Source organism: Cebus imitator, unplaced genomic scaffold (assembly GCF_001604975.1).
Source record: "Cebus imitator isolate Cc_AM_T3 unplaced genomic scaffold, Cebus_imitator-1.0 Scaffold187, whole genome shotgun sequence".
Taxonomy (NCBI): domain Eukaryota; kingdom Metazoa; phylum Chordata; class Mammalia; order Primates; family Cebidae; genus Cebus; species Cebus imitator.
Window position 1 is genome coordinate 2645629 of NW_016107502.1, and position 16624 is coordinate 2662252.

General features: G+C 49.6%; 1 protein-coding gene across 2 annotated transcripts in view; it reads left to right on the forward strand.

Moving 5' to 3' along the window:
- Nucleotides 1–16624, forward strand: part of VWF (von Willebrand factor) — a 173693-nt gene that overhangs the window by 97558 nt on the left and 59511 nt on the right. For both annotated transcript variants that reach the window (XM_017546163.1, XM_017546164.1), the window contains exons 22-31: nucleotides 1840–1986; nucleotides 4615–4755; nucleotides 4965–5078; nucleotides 6881–7037; nucleotides 7750–7908; nucleotides 8595–8730; nucleotides 11159–12537; nucleotides 14256–14372; nucleotides 14470–14610; nucleotides 14894–15037. In XM_017546163.1, the coding sequence (XP_017401652.1) occupies nucleotides 1840–1986; nucleotides 4615–4755; nucleotides 4965–5078; nucleotides 6881–7037; nucleotides 7750–7908; nucleotides 8595–8730; nucleotides 11159–12537; nucleotides 14256–14372; nucleotides 14470–14610; nucleotides 14894–15037 (2635 nt within the window). The remainder of the gene's footprint in view (nucleotides 1–1839; nucleotides 1987–4614; nucleotides 4756–4964; nucleotides 5079–6880; nucleotides 7038–7749; nucleotides 7909–8594; nucleotides 8731–11158; nucleotides 12538–14255; nucleotides 14373–14469; nucleotides 14611–14893; nucleotides 15038–16624) is intronic.

Sequence of the window (16624 nt, forward strand, 5' to 3'; positions counted from 1 at the left end):
TGCAACCTCCACCTCCAGGGTTCAAGCGATTCTCCTGCCTCAGCCTCCCCAGCAGCTGGGACTACAGGTGCACGCCACCACGCTGAGCTAATTTTTTGTATTTTTAGTAGAGATGGGGTTTTGCCATGTTGGCCAGGCTGGTCTCGAACTCTTGACCCCAGGTGATCTGCCCACCTCAGCCTCCCAAAGTGCTGGGATTACAGCATGTGTGAACCACCACGCCCGATCAGATAAACATTTTTAAAGGAGCTCAAAGGAGGAGTAAACAGATTCGGTCCCCTGTGTACTAAGAGCTTAAGAAGTAGTTCTCAGGGGTATGAACAAGACTCCCTTAGGAGATCTTACTTAAAACGTGGATCCTGGAGTTCCATCCTGAGATTCTGACTCAGTAGGTCTGGGTGAGGCCCAGGAACCTGCAGTTAAAGTTGCATGTCATCCCTACGCCACAGTTTTGGTTCAGCTCCTCTGACTACATGTGGTGGTAGGAAGACCCAGGCTCTGGGCTCAAACCTGTCCTGGTGTCTTCATTTTCTCCCATGGCCTCAGCCTGCATCTCTGACTTCTTCCAAATACCCACCACTGACATCAGGGGATGGGAGGTGAGTTCTTCACCATTATCGAAGAAAGCTGTTTAGCAAGCATGATGTATTAACTGTGGGTCAGCAGTGTCAACTCCATTTCAAAGAACAGCTCTATTAAAGGCAGAGGGACAGTGATGACGTTGAACAGGGTGTGCAGGCACGTGAGGGATAGATTTGCGCGTGTGATTAGCTCTGCATGTGATATGTTACTAACGAGAGGACCTCTGCAAGGGAGTGATGGCGGTTCTCAGCCTCGGCCTCAGTCTGATGAATTGTGGAGTCCGCCACGCATGCTGAAATGGGCTTCGAGGGTGCAGCACTGGCGGGGACTGGGCCAAGTCAGGGGCTCAGGTCAGAGCCCTTCTTGAGCCTGTAATATGTAATTCCTGGCACTAGCACTGAGCTCCTCAGTTTCCTGTCCCTTCAGCTCTGCCTTCTGATGACAGTGGCTCTGGGGAGGGGGAGGTAGTGGGATACAGGAATGGTGAGAGTCTACTGCTTATTTTTATTTATTTATTTATTTATTTATTTATTTATTTATTTAGAGACAGAGTATCACTCTGTCACCAGGCGCCAGGCTGGAGTGCAGTGGCACAATTTCGGCTCGCTGCAACCTCCGCCTCCCGGGTTCAAGCAATTCACCTGCCTCAGCCTCCCAAGTAGCTGGGACTACAGGCACACACCGCTAATTTTTGTATTTTTAGTAAAGACGGGGTTTCACCATGTTGGCCAGAATGGTCTTGATCTCTTGACCTCGTGATCCGCCCGCCTTGGCCTCCCAAAGTGCTGGGATTACAGGCTTGAGCCACTGCGCCCGGCCTGCTTATTTTTATAGAGGAATAGAGTTTTAAAAAATCGACTAGAGATGCTTAAAATCATTGCTGTGTTGAAAACCTATCTAGGAGACCACTGTTTACTTAATGACCCATCGTCGATAAAACACCTTTTGTGGAGTGATGTGTGGTTTCTTCGGCTTATTGGTTTTATAGTACTTTAATTTCATAGTCGTGATTTTGCTGCTACCTCTATTACCGTCTCTTGGTCACGGATGCCTGGAGAGTGGTGAGGAGATGGCCACGGACATGTCCTGGCATGGGGCTGGTCCTGTGGAGATGCAGTGGCACGAGTGGTCCTGGAGGGGTGGCGGTGCCTGTGCTCACGGACACAGGAGACAAGTGGGCAGGCGTGGAGTGGAGGGAGGATCTGACTGTCCAGTCTGCCCTTCATCCTCCGGATTTCTTGTTTTATCTTCCTCCAGGTGAATGTGAAGAGGCCCATGAAGGATGAGACTCACTTTGAGGTGGTAGAGTCTGGCCGGTACATCATCCTGCTGCTGGGCAAAGCCCTCTCCGTGGTCTGGGACCGCCACCTGAGCATCTCTGTGGTCCTGAAGCAGACATACCAGGTCAGTGGCTTTCTTGCTTCATCTTGTTGGGAACTTGGCCTTTGGAGCTTTTTCTGCTCCCTGAGTAGCAACCCATTGTCCCTGTCTGCTGTCTTGGGGGAAGGCGGCCCTCTAGGCTAGCTGCCTTCCCCACGCAAATGGGGCTATGGATACAAAGCCTTAGAGTTAGTCTTTTACTGACGCTAGCTGCAAGCGGGAAGGATTGAGTGTGGCTCCCCACCCCAAACAACGTCTTGACTGGCCTTGCTAGGCATGCAGTTTATGTCCGCAAAAGAAGAAGATTAGACAATACAAACTTTTCTTAAGGTTTCTTACCCTAAAGAGGCAAACCAGTGATGTTCAATATTATTATAACGCTGCAGACTATTCTAGGGTGTTGGCTTACCATTGAGCTATGGGCCAGCACGTTTTTGAGAGCTATTTGTAAAATTGCTAATAACCAACTTTTGAGAACGATTCCACCATTCAGGGTCCAACAGTTGTTGGAACTTGAATGATTTCTCTACGTGGCATGCATATGACAAGTGGCTCTGTCTACTCTGGTGGCTGATTTAGTCAGGCAGGAATGGCCTCCACAACCTCCCTGATAAGATCATCCGTTTTCAGCTTGTACAAGCCAGTGAGGCTGCACTGCCCTCACTTCTCTGAGGCAGCCCATCTCATTCCCAGAAAGCATTAACAAATCACTCATTCATTTATTCAGGAAATACTAAGCTCCTGTGTGTGTCAAATACCATCCTAGGCACTGTGGATATAGCAGGGGAAAAATCAGGTGTGTGTGTGTGTGAGTGTGTGTGTGTGTGTGTGTGTATGTGTTTTCCTTGTGTTTGTTTTTTAATTGCTGCTACAAGAAATCACCAAAAACTTGCTAGCTTAAAACAACACCACAAATTTATTATCTCATGGTTCTGGAGGTCGGAAAGCTAAAATTGGTGGGAAGGGCTGCATTCCTTCTGGAGGCTCTGAGAGAGATCCCTTTCCTTGCCTTTTCTGCATTCTGGAGGCTGCCTGCATTCTTGGCTTGTGGCCCCATCCTCCATATTCAAAGTTAGCAGGGTAGCATCTCCCACTCTCCATCTCTCTCTGCTTCTGTCTGTCACAGCACCTTTCGCACTCTGACATGCCTTCCTCTGATTGGACCCGGTGATGACATTCATCCCACATGGATAATCCAGGATAATCTCCTCATCTCAGGGGAGCTGCTGTTTTGCCTTCCATAACCCTAGTGAGGATCATATTCTAGTGGGAATGTTACTTTAGATAGTTTGGGCTGATGGTCCCTGTGAAGAGGGAACGTAAGAGCAGAATCTCTGGGAAAAGGAGGAGTCGTGCTGGTATCTGGGGAAGAGAGTTTAGGCAGATGGAGCAGCGTGTGCCAAGGCCCTAAGGTGATAGAGGTTGGGAGCGATCGTACGAGGAGGCCGGTGTGGCTGCAGAGGAGGGACTTGGGGGGAATGAGGGTTAACGAGGGCAGGGAGGGGCAGTAGTCACACCATGGGGGCTTCTAGGCCACGTGAAGATCGTTGGCCTTTTGCCCAACAGTGAGAACATTCTTCTTTTATGTTTCTCGGTAACTTACACCCCTTGTACCAAGCCAAATTCTGCTTATTGAAGCAAAATAGCATACATTTTTTTCTCTTTGTCTCAAGGCCAGGGCTGTAAATATGTTGTAAATGTATAGCACCTTTTCTTTCCAGACAAATATTTCCAGTTCTTTCTGTAGTTTTTCTGTTTTACTATTATTTTTAGTTGGCACATAACTGTATGTCTTTACTGGTGACAGTGTGATATTTCAATACATGTTTAATGATCAAATTAGGGTAATTAGTATATCTAAGTGTAATTATCAAATCGCCGTAACTAGTATATCTCCGCAAACATTTACCATTTCTTTGCGTTGGAAACATTCAAAATCTGCTCTTCCAGCTACATGAAAATAGGCAGAAAATTGTTGATGATTATAGTCACCCTGCGGTGCCACAGAACACTAGAACTTATCCCTCCTTTTTCTGTAGTTTGCATTCATTAGTAACTGCTTTTTCAGAGCTTGTTGTTATGTTGCACACCATGATGGCTGAGCATGGAGACAGGTGAGATGTATCTTCCTGGTTACATTTATGCTGTAGCAGAATTTGCCCACCCTGCCCTGAACAGGCTGTAGTTCTCCAGGCGAGGGGACTCACCTACCCAGAGTAAGGCAGTTCTGTAACATTCTGTCCGCAGACCCCTCGACCTCCACTGGTGGGGCAGTGGGACTGGCCCCTGTCTCTGATTCTACGCTGGTTGGGGAGGGTGATGGTTCCCACCAGTGATCCCAGGGCCAAGGCTGCCTGATTCCCACCCCTGCCCTTGACTGACTGTGTGACATGGGCAAGTTGCCTCTCTTTGTTTCTGTGGCTTTAAATAAAATGGGGTCGGCAAGGAAGCTCAGGAATAGGTCTTGGCAAGGGCAGGGCCTTGCTGCTCACCTTGGGCCTCCTCTGAGTCTCTGTCCTGCTCCTTGGCTCCTCCTCTTCTTCCTCAAATGCCCTCTGCCTCCATTGTTGCCAGGAACGTTCCTTTTCCCCCTGAGCCAGAGAGCATGCCCCTGGGGTTGACCGTGCTCATCCCCTCAACCTGTCTCTCAAGGAGCAAGTGTGCGGCCTGTGTGGGAATTTTGATGGCGTCCAGAACAATGACCTCACCAGCAGCAACCTCCAAGTGGAGGTAGACTCCGTGGACTTTGGGAACTCCTGGAAAGTGAGCTCGCAGTGTGCTGACACCAGAAAAGTACGTCTGGGATCTGTGTGGACAGAGCCCAAGAGCCTGCTTCCTGGAATGTCCCCCGTTCGCATTCTCAAGAGGGCTGGAAGGGGGGTTGTGGATGGTATGACCTTCAAGTGGCTGCAGGGCAGGGAGGAGGGTCCTTGGCTCTTTCTGGGCTGAGTCACCCCAGTTTGATCAGCCGATGACTGGCCTTTCTCTTGCCTGGTTCCCAGGTGCCTCTGGACTCATCCCCGGCCACCTGTCGCAACAACATCATGAAGCAGACGATGGTGGACTCCTCCTGTAGAATCCTCACCAGTGACGTCTTCCAGGACTGCAACAAGCTGGTGAGGACCTTGAGGGTAGTGGGAAGCAGATGGTCCCAAGACTTGGCCCAGCGGTACGGACATGGAGTGTGACCTTCTGACGTGCATGCCACCCTGGTGTCTTGGCATGCTCTGCACCAAGATACCACTTCAGTCTTTTCTTGGCTTTCAATCTGGGAAATGAAAAGTAAAATCAACAGTTTCTCAGGGAAGCAATGCCTGGAAACATTTCCTTCTGCGTGAGAAGTCACTCTCCTTGGCGTGTGCCAGCGCCTCTCTTTCAGCCCCAGTCTCACGATTTGTTCCCTGATTTCAGTATCTTGTTCTCAACCCCAGAGCCAGAGACTTCCTTTTCCTGTCGCTGCTGCATTTGTCCAGACCAAAAGACCTTCCTCTCTCACCCCTCAAAAACCCTTTGGTGCCCATTTCTTGTCCCACAGAAATCTTTTCTGGCCTTAATTTTGGTAATTTTGAGTCCTTGTTTTATGACTTATTTTTGTGTCTTGATCTCTAGTGCTAAGGAGGAATTCCTCAAAGTTAAGTGCAGTTGTCTCTCGCTCTGTCTGTCTCTCTCTCTCTCTCTTTTGAGATGGAGTCTTGCTCTGTTGCCCAGGCTGGAATGCAATGGCATGATCTCAGCTCAGTGCAACCCCTGCCTCTCGGATTCAAGCGATTCTCCTGCCTCAGCCTCCTGAGTAGCTGGGATTATAGGCATTTGCCACCACGCCCAGCTAATTTTTGTATTTTTATTAGAGACGGGGTTTCTCCATGTTGTTCAGGCTGGTCTCAAACTCCTGACCTCTATGATCTACCTGCCTCGGCCTCCCAAAGTACTGGAATTACAGGTGTGAGCCAACATGCCTGGCCATAGTACAGTTGTCTCTTATCTGCTGCATGTATGTGTGTACACACACGGACATGCGTGTGTATGTCGGTGTATGGAATACGTGAATCTATGTACACACACAGCCATGCACACATACATGCTGCTATGTAGCATCACCAGTGTGGGAGAGACTGGTTGAAAACATGGATCTCAGTTCTCTTTCTATCTATCCAATGAGTTTCAGTCTCTGAGGACTCCAAAGGAAACTTACATTCCCTGGTTTGGTGGAAATCATGGGCATCTGAGTTGGAAGAGTGAGGACAGGGGAGGAGTTTGGGACGTTGAGACTGTTGGAACGTCTTGTAAACAATGTTCCACTCAGTGTCTAAATTCATTTTCTATCACAACTGTCCTGAAAACGTCCAGTGTGTGTAGGGGCGTATTTTGGGGATAAGGAAAGGTGGGAACTGGTTAAACTGGATTTGGGGTCAGAGTCTAGCTAGGCCCTGTTGTCCGGCATACCTGCCCCATAGCACTGCAGTGAGGCAGCTGCATGGCCTGGTGTATTTCCCCATTCTCTTTGCTGAATTGGGGCAGAGAAAGACAGTGACTAACATGTGTGTGTGTTTGTGTTTTTGTAAAAACACCCAAATGCCCATGAGGCTAGGAGTGGGCTGTGAGGACAGACAGGTGGCCGAGCAGGGAGGTAAGCAGAGGGACAGAGGGAAAGTTCTTCTGGAAAATCCTCTGGTTCATCGTGTTCTGTTAAAGGCTAGCAAAACTGCTTTATTCAACTTTTCTTGCTGGAATTCAGATTAGAAACTAAGAATCTTGCCTTCCCACTCATTCCCTCTTTGAGACCATTGAGCTACCTATCTCCTTCTACCTGGACCCGCCTCATCCTTAAATTGACCATCAGAGCATTTGCACCCAGACCAAGAGCCAGAGTTCCTAACACCTGGCCATAGGCCTGGGCCACCTGAGGCTGCCTTTGCAGGTGGACCCCGAGCCATACCTGGATGCCTGCATTTATGACACCTGCTCCTGTGAGTCCATCGGGGACTGCACCTGTTTCTGCGACACCCTTGCTGCCTATGCCCACATGTGTGCCCAGCACGGCAAGGTGGTGACCTGGAGGACGACCACATTGTGCCGTGAGTCCTGATGCCCTCATGTTCTCAGATGCTCTCCCTTCTTCCCATGTGTCTATGCTTTAAGACTTCGCAAGTGCAGGGGGGATACTGTCATGGGAGAGAGAAGACAGAGCGCTAGCGTGGGACTGGGAGGCTCAGTTAAGGCATTGGCTGAGTAAGAAGTTCATATTATGGGTGAGGTGGGAAATGGATTCAAGGCATGAGTACGTGGAGACGTTTCTTCTGGAGAGATTCTGGCAGAGTCTGATGAATACCGATGAAAAGAAGGAAGTCAATTTATGTCTTTAATTAGGCAGTATTAGATTTGCCAATATGAGTGATCAACTCATACATTCATGTCTATGGAGTCTTCCTTCCTTGGACATGAGCAAATTAATGCTTTTATGTAGAAAACCGGGCCAGGCACAGTGGCTCACACCTGTCATTCCAGCGTTTTGGGAGGCTAAGGCCAGAGGATCCCTTGAACCCAGGAGTTCAAGACCAGCCTGGGCAACATAGCAAGAACCCATCTCTACAAAAATAAAAAAAGAAATGAATTCTGATCCAATAGATCCTGGTTTCGGTGCTTCAACAATCCAGAAATTTCTAATATTGGTGATTCCTGTCATCCCTTATGTCCCCAACATTATCTCCAGATTCCCCCAGGCCATCACCACATAGGTCTGCCGTCCTGGGGCGTTTGTGGTCACAGCCTTGTCTCCTGTCTACACAGCTCAGAGCTGCGAGGAGAGGAATCTCCGGGAGAGTGGGTATGAGTGTGAATGGCGCTATAACAGCTGTGCGCCTGCCTGTCGTGTCACGTGCCAGCACCCCGAGCCGCTGGCCTGCCCTGTGCAGTGCGTGGAGGGCTGCCACGCCCACTGCCCTCCAGGTGAGGCCTCTATCCCTGGGGGCTGGGCTGCTGGGATCGGATAGGGATGGACGGAAAGTGCATCTCAGTTTTGCCTCATCTCAGCCTCCATCTGCCGCGCCCTGTCTGACCTCTAGGCCTGCACCAGGTTCTGTCTTCATGGGTCATTTCATCAGAGCCAGGCCAGCCGTGACTTTTGTCAAGTCGAGCTCCTCCAAAATGCTTTTCTGTGCCTATTTATGGGGTTATCATCTAGAGCGGCCCCGCTGATAGAACTTTCTGCGGTGGGGGAATGTTCTATTGAAGGTCACTGTGGCGAGTGTGTCTGGGCAACTGAAGTTTTGAATTTTATTGAATTTTACTTAGTTTAACTGAAATAACCACATGCAGCTTGTGACTGTCATATGGTATGGCACAGCTCTAGAGTTACAGAAGGTGTTATTCAGAAGGGTGGAAAGAGCCCTGTAGATAAGATTTCATTTGTCCTGAGGCCTGGGGAGGTGAGGTAGGGTGAAGGAATCCCTCCCAGTTTGGCAGAGGGATCAGTCAAGGCACAAGGAGGAAAGATGCTTCCTGAGTGGCGGGGGGTGAACCCTGGGTGCGGGCGGGAGGAGTTGGCTTCCAGGGCAGGCCCTTTTAGTTAAAAGCGAGGCTTCCTTGTGGGAAAGGGGAGCATTTTGGTTCCTAATGGCAGCTTTCTTGTGCAGGGAAAATCCTGGATGAGCTTTTGCAGACCTGCATCAATCCTGAAGACTGCCCGGTGTGTGAGGTGGCTGGCCGGCGTTTAGCCTCAGGAAAGAAAGTCACCTTGAATCCCAGTGACCCTGAGTACTGCCAGATTTGGTAAAACAGATTCCTGGGTTGTTTGAAGTGATGGGTCTTACTGCCTCCTCTGGGGGCCAGCTCAGAGACTAGGTTTTGGGTAAAAAGCCCTCTCTACATGAGTTGAGAGATTGAGTTTCTTGTATTTGTTTATTTATTTAATTCATTATTTAGTATAGTTTATTGCTTTGTTTGTTCCTGGAGTTTGCTACTTTTTCTTTAGGGATGGACTAGACTGCTTCCTCCACATGTATTTCCTACTAGGTTTTTAAGTCCTAAGAGGTTTTTGCTTTTCTCACTGAAGGTGAAGTATGGTCACTTATTGTCCTTGTAGGTTATGGCTAGTCTGAGTACAGGTGGCTATAAAAATCAGATTTCTTTTTTGAGATGGAGTCTTGCTCTGTCTTCCAGGCTGGAGTGCAGTGGCGCGATCTTGGCTCACTGCAACCTCTGGTTCCCGGGTTCAAGTGATTCTCCTGCCTCAGCCTCCCGGTGCCCCCATACCCGGCTAATTTTTTGTATTATCAGTGGAGACAGAGTTTCACTGTGTTAGTCAAGATGGTCTCAATCTCCTTTCCTTGTGATCTGCTCGCCTCAGCCTCCCAAAGTGCTGGAATTACAGGCATCAGCCACCCCCCTGGCCAAAAAATTAGATTTCTCTTTTACTCGCGGTGGGGACTCAGGAGAGGAAAGTGAGATGGAACCTAGGGCCCTCAGGGTAACAGGAACATCGTCGGGGCCACAGTCAGGTCGCAGGGTGTGGCTTTCATAATGGGGAGGGAAGGTGCTTGTTGCTGTCACCCTGAGTTCTCACTGGACTTGCCTATGGGAAACTGGCCTTTTGGGAGGTGAGGAGGCCTCAGGGTGAGCTCTGAGCCCTCTGACGTCCTGCCCACAAGTAGGGAACATTTATTAAAGTCCTGATCTGTTCAGCACCACTCCCTGACACTGTTCAAGCCTTCTGGGAACTTAAACTTGAGAACGTAAATTCGCTGTGGAGGGGCTATGGCCACAGCTGCCAGAGTCAGATCCTGCCTCCACCATCTGTACAAACAAGAGTGAACACTGCCTGGGGTGAGTTTTCTAGCAAACACAGGAAACTAGAAAGTATGTCACTCACGCACCGTTAACCTGGGATTGAAGCAATAAATCTCACGGATCACAGGAAGGAGGAATTAACTTCCTAGTAAGATTCTGCCTGCGCTCCATCTCTGTGCTGAAATAGGGACTGGAGGGAGCAAAGGATGGGGTGATTCTGATGCTGGCTTGGGGTTCTGTGCCAAAAGGGCATGAGAGCTGCGAGCCCTCTCCCCACCTCCTTCGCTGGCACACGGGCAGAAGCAGCCGCCACGGTGCATACTGAAGCTGCAGGCAGTGTGTGGGTAGTAGTCCCACAGAGCAGGCTGGGGGCATGGCCTGGCGTCAAGCCACGGGGGGACACTTCCCAGGCTCAGGGCACTGCCGCCTTGTCAGCTTTACTGGGGGTCCTGAAGGCCAGGTTCCTCCAAGGCTGAGGGTACACAGAGGAGATGCTCTTGGCGCACATTGGTCTCCACCCCAGGGCCACTTGACTTTGCCTGCGGTCTGGCAGGCCTTGCCACGTTCCAGGACACTGGCAAAAAGGTGATGTTACCAGCAGAGCCTGGAACTTTGGCCTGGTAGCATAGGAATTTGTGTGTGGGGCCACTGCTCTGCTACAGGCTTGTGGTGTGTGCTTGAGGCTGGGCACAGAGCCTGGCCAGTAACTGCACGTGAGAGGTGCTCACCCCACGTCTGCTGGAGGAACGAGTGAATGTCTTTTCCTAGGCCTAACACCTTGGGGACCCCTGTCTGCTACTCCCAAATAATTTATTCTGCCAGATGAAGCGGAGGTTTTGAATCTTTATTCATCTTTCCACAGTGTTTTTGCTCCAGTGTTTTCTCTTTCTTAGGGCCCAACATTTTAAACATGTTTTAAAACTCATGCAAGTTACGTTCTGTTAGAATATGTACTGTAAAGCATTTATCTTCAACGGAACATCGACAAGCACAGCTTAGCGTCCACATTTCCGTAGCAGTTCTTCTTGGAGACACTTGTAAGAAGACTTGGATTATAATTAAGTATTCATGTTGCTAAAGATGTAGGTTGAAAAGAAATCAGCTTTGAGTGGCTGTGTACATGGTCTAGAATAACATTTGTCTTTTTCATGTCTTAGAATGGGCTAAAGCTTTGGTTTCCAGAATTGAAGGAAGTCTGCTCTGTGTGTGTTTTGGAGGGTGGCATGCTATTTGGGGACTGATGTTAAATAGTGACATCTCACTTGGATGTGGAATGGTCCATGGGCTCTCAAGTTCACATGGAAAAGGAAGGAGATTCTATGGGAATGTGGAAGTGGCCCTACACTGCAGGGCTCAGAAGTGTCCATAGGTTCTTCCTGAACCATTTCAATTTCTTTGCTCTTTGCCGCAGCCACTGTGATGGCGTCAACCTCACCTGTGAAGCCTGCCAGGAGCCGGGAGGCCTGGTGATGCCTCCCACAGATGCCCCGGTGAGCCCCACCACTCCGTACATGGAGGACGTCTCGGAAGCGCCCTTGCATGACTTCTACTGCAGCAAGCTACTGGACCTGGTCTTCCTGCTGGATGGCTCCTCCAGGCTGACTGAGGCTGAGTTTGAAGTGCTGAAGGCCTTCGTGGTGGACATGATGGAGCGGCTGCGCATCTCCCAGAAGTGGGTCCGCGTGGCCGTGGTGGAGTACCACGATGGCTCCCACGCCTACATCGGGCTCAAGGACCGGAAGCGACCGTCAGAGCTGCGGCGCATTGCCAGCCAGGTGAAGTATGTGGGCAGCCAGGTGGCCTCCACTAGTGAGGTCTTGAAATACACACTGTTCCAAATCTTCGGCAAGATCGACCGCCCTGAAGCCTCCCGTATCATCCTGCTCCTCATGGCCAGCCAGGAGCCCCAGCGGATGTCCCGGAACTTTGCCCGCTACGTCCAGGGCCTGAAGAATAAGAAGGTCACCGTGATCCCGGTGGGCATTGGGCCCCATGCCAACCTCAAGCAGATCCGCCTCATTGAGAAACAGGGCCCTGAGAACAAGGCCTTCGTGCTGAGTGGTGTGGATGAGCTGGAGCAGCAAAGGGACGAGATTGTTAGCTACCTTTGCGACCTTGCCCCTGAAGCCCATCCCCCCACCGTGCCCCCCCACATGGCACAAGTCACCGTGGGCCCCGGGCTCTTGGGGGTTTCACCCTCGGGACACAAGAGGAAATCCATGGTTCTGGATGTGGCGTTTGTCCTGGAAGGATCAGACAAAATTGGCGAAGCTGACTTCAACAGGACCAAGGAGTTCATGGAGGAGGTGATTCAGCGGATGGATGTGGGCCAGGACGGCATCCATGTCACGGTGCTGCAGTACTCCTACATGGTGACCGTGGAGTACCCCTTCAGTGAGGCACAGTCCAAAGGGGACATCTTGCAGCGGGTGCGAGAGATCCGCTACCAGGGTGGCAACAGGACCAACACCGGGCTGGCCCTGCAGCACCTCTCCGAGCACAGCTTCTTGGTCAGCCAGGGCGACCGGGAGCAGGCGCCCAACCTGGTCTACATGGTCACTGGAAATCCTGCCTCTGATGAGATCAAGAGATTGCCTGGAGACATCCAGGTGGTGCCCATTGGAGTGGGCCCTCATGCCAACGTGCAGGAGCTGGAGAGGATCGGCTGGCCCAATGCCCCCATCCTCATCCAGGACTTTGAGACACTCCCCCGAGAGGCTCCTGACCTGGTGCTGCAGAGGTGCTGCTCCGGAGACGGGCTGCAGATCCCCACCCTTTCCCCTGCCCCTGGTACGCTGGCGCCTTGTGTGCAGGTGGGAGGGCTGGGCGAGGGCTGGCGTGGCCTTGGGGCTACATGCATCTGCCGAGATATGACTAGGGTTCTAATCCTGGCTTCCCTGCTCTGTGCCCTTGGTTGAACCTTGCCTTCACAGGGCTTGTGTTTCTCCACCTCCCTGGCAGGGAGGTGCAACGTGATCCTCTCTTGGGGGAAGATCTTTTCTTATTGTGTATGGTTATATACATTCAGAGGTAATGCAAGCCTATTGTTAACATTTAAGTAATACCAGTAAGGAGTAAAAAAACAAATGCAAGTTTTACTTTATCACACAGCCTCTTTCCCACCCGATTCCACCTTCTGCCTCCAAGGTAATCTCTGTTAAAGCTGGTGACGATAAGCTCCCTTTTGACCACACTGGGTAGATGGAATTATTCTGAGTAGCTGACATTCTTCAGGGCGAGACCAGGAGGTCAGGTGCCAATAGGAGGCGCAGTCTTCAGATTCTGGAGGCAGACTGCCATAGTTTGAATCTTGTCTCTGCCACTTGCTAGCTGGGTAATTTTGGGCAAGTACTTAACCTCTTTGCATATCAGTTTCCTCAACTATAAAATGGGGATAATAATAGTACCTACGTGCTTAAAACAGTATCTGGCACATGACAAGTGCTCAAAAAAAAAAAAAAATTCGTGCTCCCACTGCTGTTATTATGACCTTTTACTGACACTGGCATCTAATCCCTTCCTAGATCCTGAACATCTTTATTTGGTGTGTTTGAGGTCATCCCAGAATCGAATCACTGGCGGTTTTTTTGATTTTTGAGATGGAATTTCACTCTTGCTGCCCAGGCTAGAGTACAATGACATGATCTCAGCTTACCACAACCTCTGCTTCTCAGGATCAAGCAAGTCTCCTGCCTCGGCCTCCTGAGTAGCTGGGATTACAGGCATGCGCCACCGCGCCTGGCTAATTTTGTATTTTCAGTAGAGACAGGGTTTCTCCATGTTGGTCAGGCTGGTCTCGAACTCCCAATCTCAGATGATCCACCTGCTTTGGCTTCCCAAAGTGCTGGGATTACAGGCATGAGCCACTGTACCTGGCCTATAACTAACCTTTTAGTATCTCTTGAGTCTCATACTTGTCAGTGCTTTTGTTTCTTTGTTTTTGTTTTTAATCAGAACCATAGATTTATTTAAATTCTTATAATATTTCTGCTGAGGAAAACAACAATTACATCATTGTATCAAATCTCAGATGTGCTCAGACACTAACAGGAGCACTAGGCATTTACATCTGGAGTAGTCACAGTACATTCACCTGCCCTGCAAGACCTGAGGACGCAGCGGCTCATTGTCCAGGCAGAGGCTGCCATTCCATTTCCTTTTGCAGTTTCCCTATATTGCCAGGCCAGTGTTTTACTCAATTCTCGAAGAGCGGCAGCCCCCTGTTACCAAGAAATCCATGCCTTTTATTCGTAGGCATTTAAACTTCCTTTGGGTAGAATTGGAGTCTTCCCAATGTCTCCAAAGCTGAGATAGTCAGGCCCCAGGAACTCCATCTCCCCCACCCCTCCTCCCTGGCCTACGTTGTCCTTGCATTCATGAAGGCACCCTCCCCTTGGTGTGCCACATGGTCAGCATGCCCTGCAGATCCTATTGGATGTAAGGCTGTAGGCCTGGCGGCCACTGTCCCCACATACACCTGCGTGCTCACCCTCCTGGTTGTTTTGTAGATTGCAGCCAGCCCCTGGACGTGGTCCTTCTCCTGGATGGCTCCTCCAGCTCTCCAGCATCTTATTTTGATGAAATGAAGAGTTTTGCCAAGGCTTTCATTTCAAAAGCCAAGTTAGGTGAGTGAGGGAGGCACCTGAAGCTGCAGGTGACCAAGAGGATCTTTTGGGGGCTCCACTTGATTCAAAATAATCCCCATTTTCTCTTTCCGTTTAGGGCCTCATCTCACTCGGGTGTCAGTGCTCCAGTATGGAAGCATCACCACCATTGATGTGCCATGGAATGTGGCCACGGAGAAAGCCCAATTGCTGAGCCTCGTGGACGTCATGCAGCGGGAGGGAGGCCCCAGCCAAATCGGTAATGTTGGTGCCACGGGCTGCAGGCAGGACCTGCGTTCTGGTCTTAATTTTTGGCATAAGTGACTGTGTGACCACGGCCAGTCACTTTGCCCCTTGGCCTTCGTTTCTTCTCCTGGAAAGTGAGAGGCCAGATGCTCTTCCAGGTCTCTTCTAGACCTCAACTGGGTGTTCCTCAGAGTCTGTGAGTCATTCAGCTTTTGAGTGACTTAAGGATCCACCATGAGATAGGGTGTCCAGCGGCAGTCAGTGCTTACTTGGCGTGATCTCTTCTCCGTCCTCAGGGAGTGGTTTGGACTTTGCTGTGCGGTACTTGACTTCGGAAGTGCACGGTGCCAGGCCGGGAGCCTCGAAGGCGGTGGTCCTCCTCGTCACGGATGTCTCTGTGGATTCAGTGGGTGCAGCAGCTGATGCCGCCAGGGCCAACAGTAAGAATCTGGTGTACAGTCCTCAATTCAGGACAGCAAGACTTCAGAAATGATAAAGGATTACAAGTGGGCTGGGGTTACTTTTGGATGTATATTAAATATGGCTGATATTAAATATGCTCAGTACCCACCTCTGGCCTGGTTTCAAACAACAGGAAATTATTCCAAATCACTATGTGATTTGGAAACCAAGCAAGAGTAAGTGTATGTTGATCCTATATCTTTATAACCTTTAATTTCTCCACATTTTCCCTTTGTGTCCATGGGTGATCATACCTCTATGCCCTTTCTTTCTAAAGTAGGATTCATGGTCTCTTACTAAAATGTCACGTTTTAGGCCAGAGTGATTCACTGTGGGGCCTTGAGAACCAGTGGGGACCTTCATGTGTTCAGAGTTCTTTCCCGGTACCAAGCTAATGGGCTTGGCAGGGTTGAATGGATAAGAGGCAAAGAATCATGCTGTAGGAAAGGGAAGGATCCAGATGTCCAGCCTTGTGCTCCATAAGAACATGTGCTTATCATATTCTTAATATCAGCAGGATGTGAGCTGGGACAGGTGGTAGAGTCTAAGGGACCACCTTCCAGCTGAGGAAGGTCTGGGTGAGTAGAGTGACATTGACTCCCCTCGTGGGCTCCTGGAAAACTTATATTTATCTCCTGGGAGCTCTGTCAGAACCCTGTATTTTCTCTGCTGTCTTCCTGATGTTCTTCCTGAGAAAGTTATTTACTCCGTTCTCTGTGCCACATATGAGCTACTCGAAATGTGCAAAGCATATTGTGTTGTATTTGTAACATATCTGTTCCTTGCAAAAAACTAAGAGTTCTTTGAAGGCAAGGGAAGATCTTGCTTATTTTTTTATCATCTGTGTATGATGCACAAAATAGATGACCATTTAACCTTTGTTGAATGAATGAATGTGACATGTTTATGAAATCTATTTTTTTTTTTTTGAGATAGAGTTTTGCTCTTGTTGCCCAGGCAATGGCACGATCTTGGCTCACTGCAACCTCTGCCTCCCGGGTTCAAGCGATTCTCTGACCTCAGCCTCATGAGTAGCCAGGATTACAGGCATGCATCACCATGCCTGGCTAATTTTTTGTATTTTTAGTAGAGGCAGGGTTTCTCCATGTTGGTCAGGCTGGTCTTGAACTCCCAACCTCAGGTGATCTGCCTGTCTGGGACCCCCAAAGTGCTGGGATGACAGATGTGAGCTACCCTGCCCGGCCTTGAGGGTAAAGGACACTAAAAGGGAAAGGATATATATTTGGATAATATGACGAACTTACAAGAGCTGAACAATTGCTAGTGGAAAATACTGTCCGACATGAAGCACATTGCAAATACTTAGAACTTTCTAGAGAACTGAATTGAGGAATTTCAGGATGGAGATTTTTCTCCTTTAGTATCAAGAAAGAAAGATTTTCATCCGGAAAGGAGGCAGTTGTGGTCTGGAGGAAGCCAGCATGATCCAGAGCAACTCATTTAACTGTCCACAGCCTCAGTTTCTCCTGTGTAAATGAGCATGTGCATTCTCCAGGCTCAGCCCTGTGATATTTTCTCTTCTCTTCTTTTTTTTTTTTTTTTTT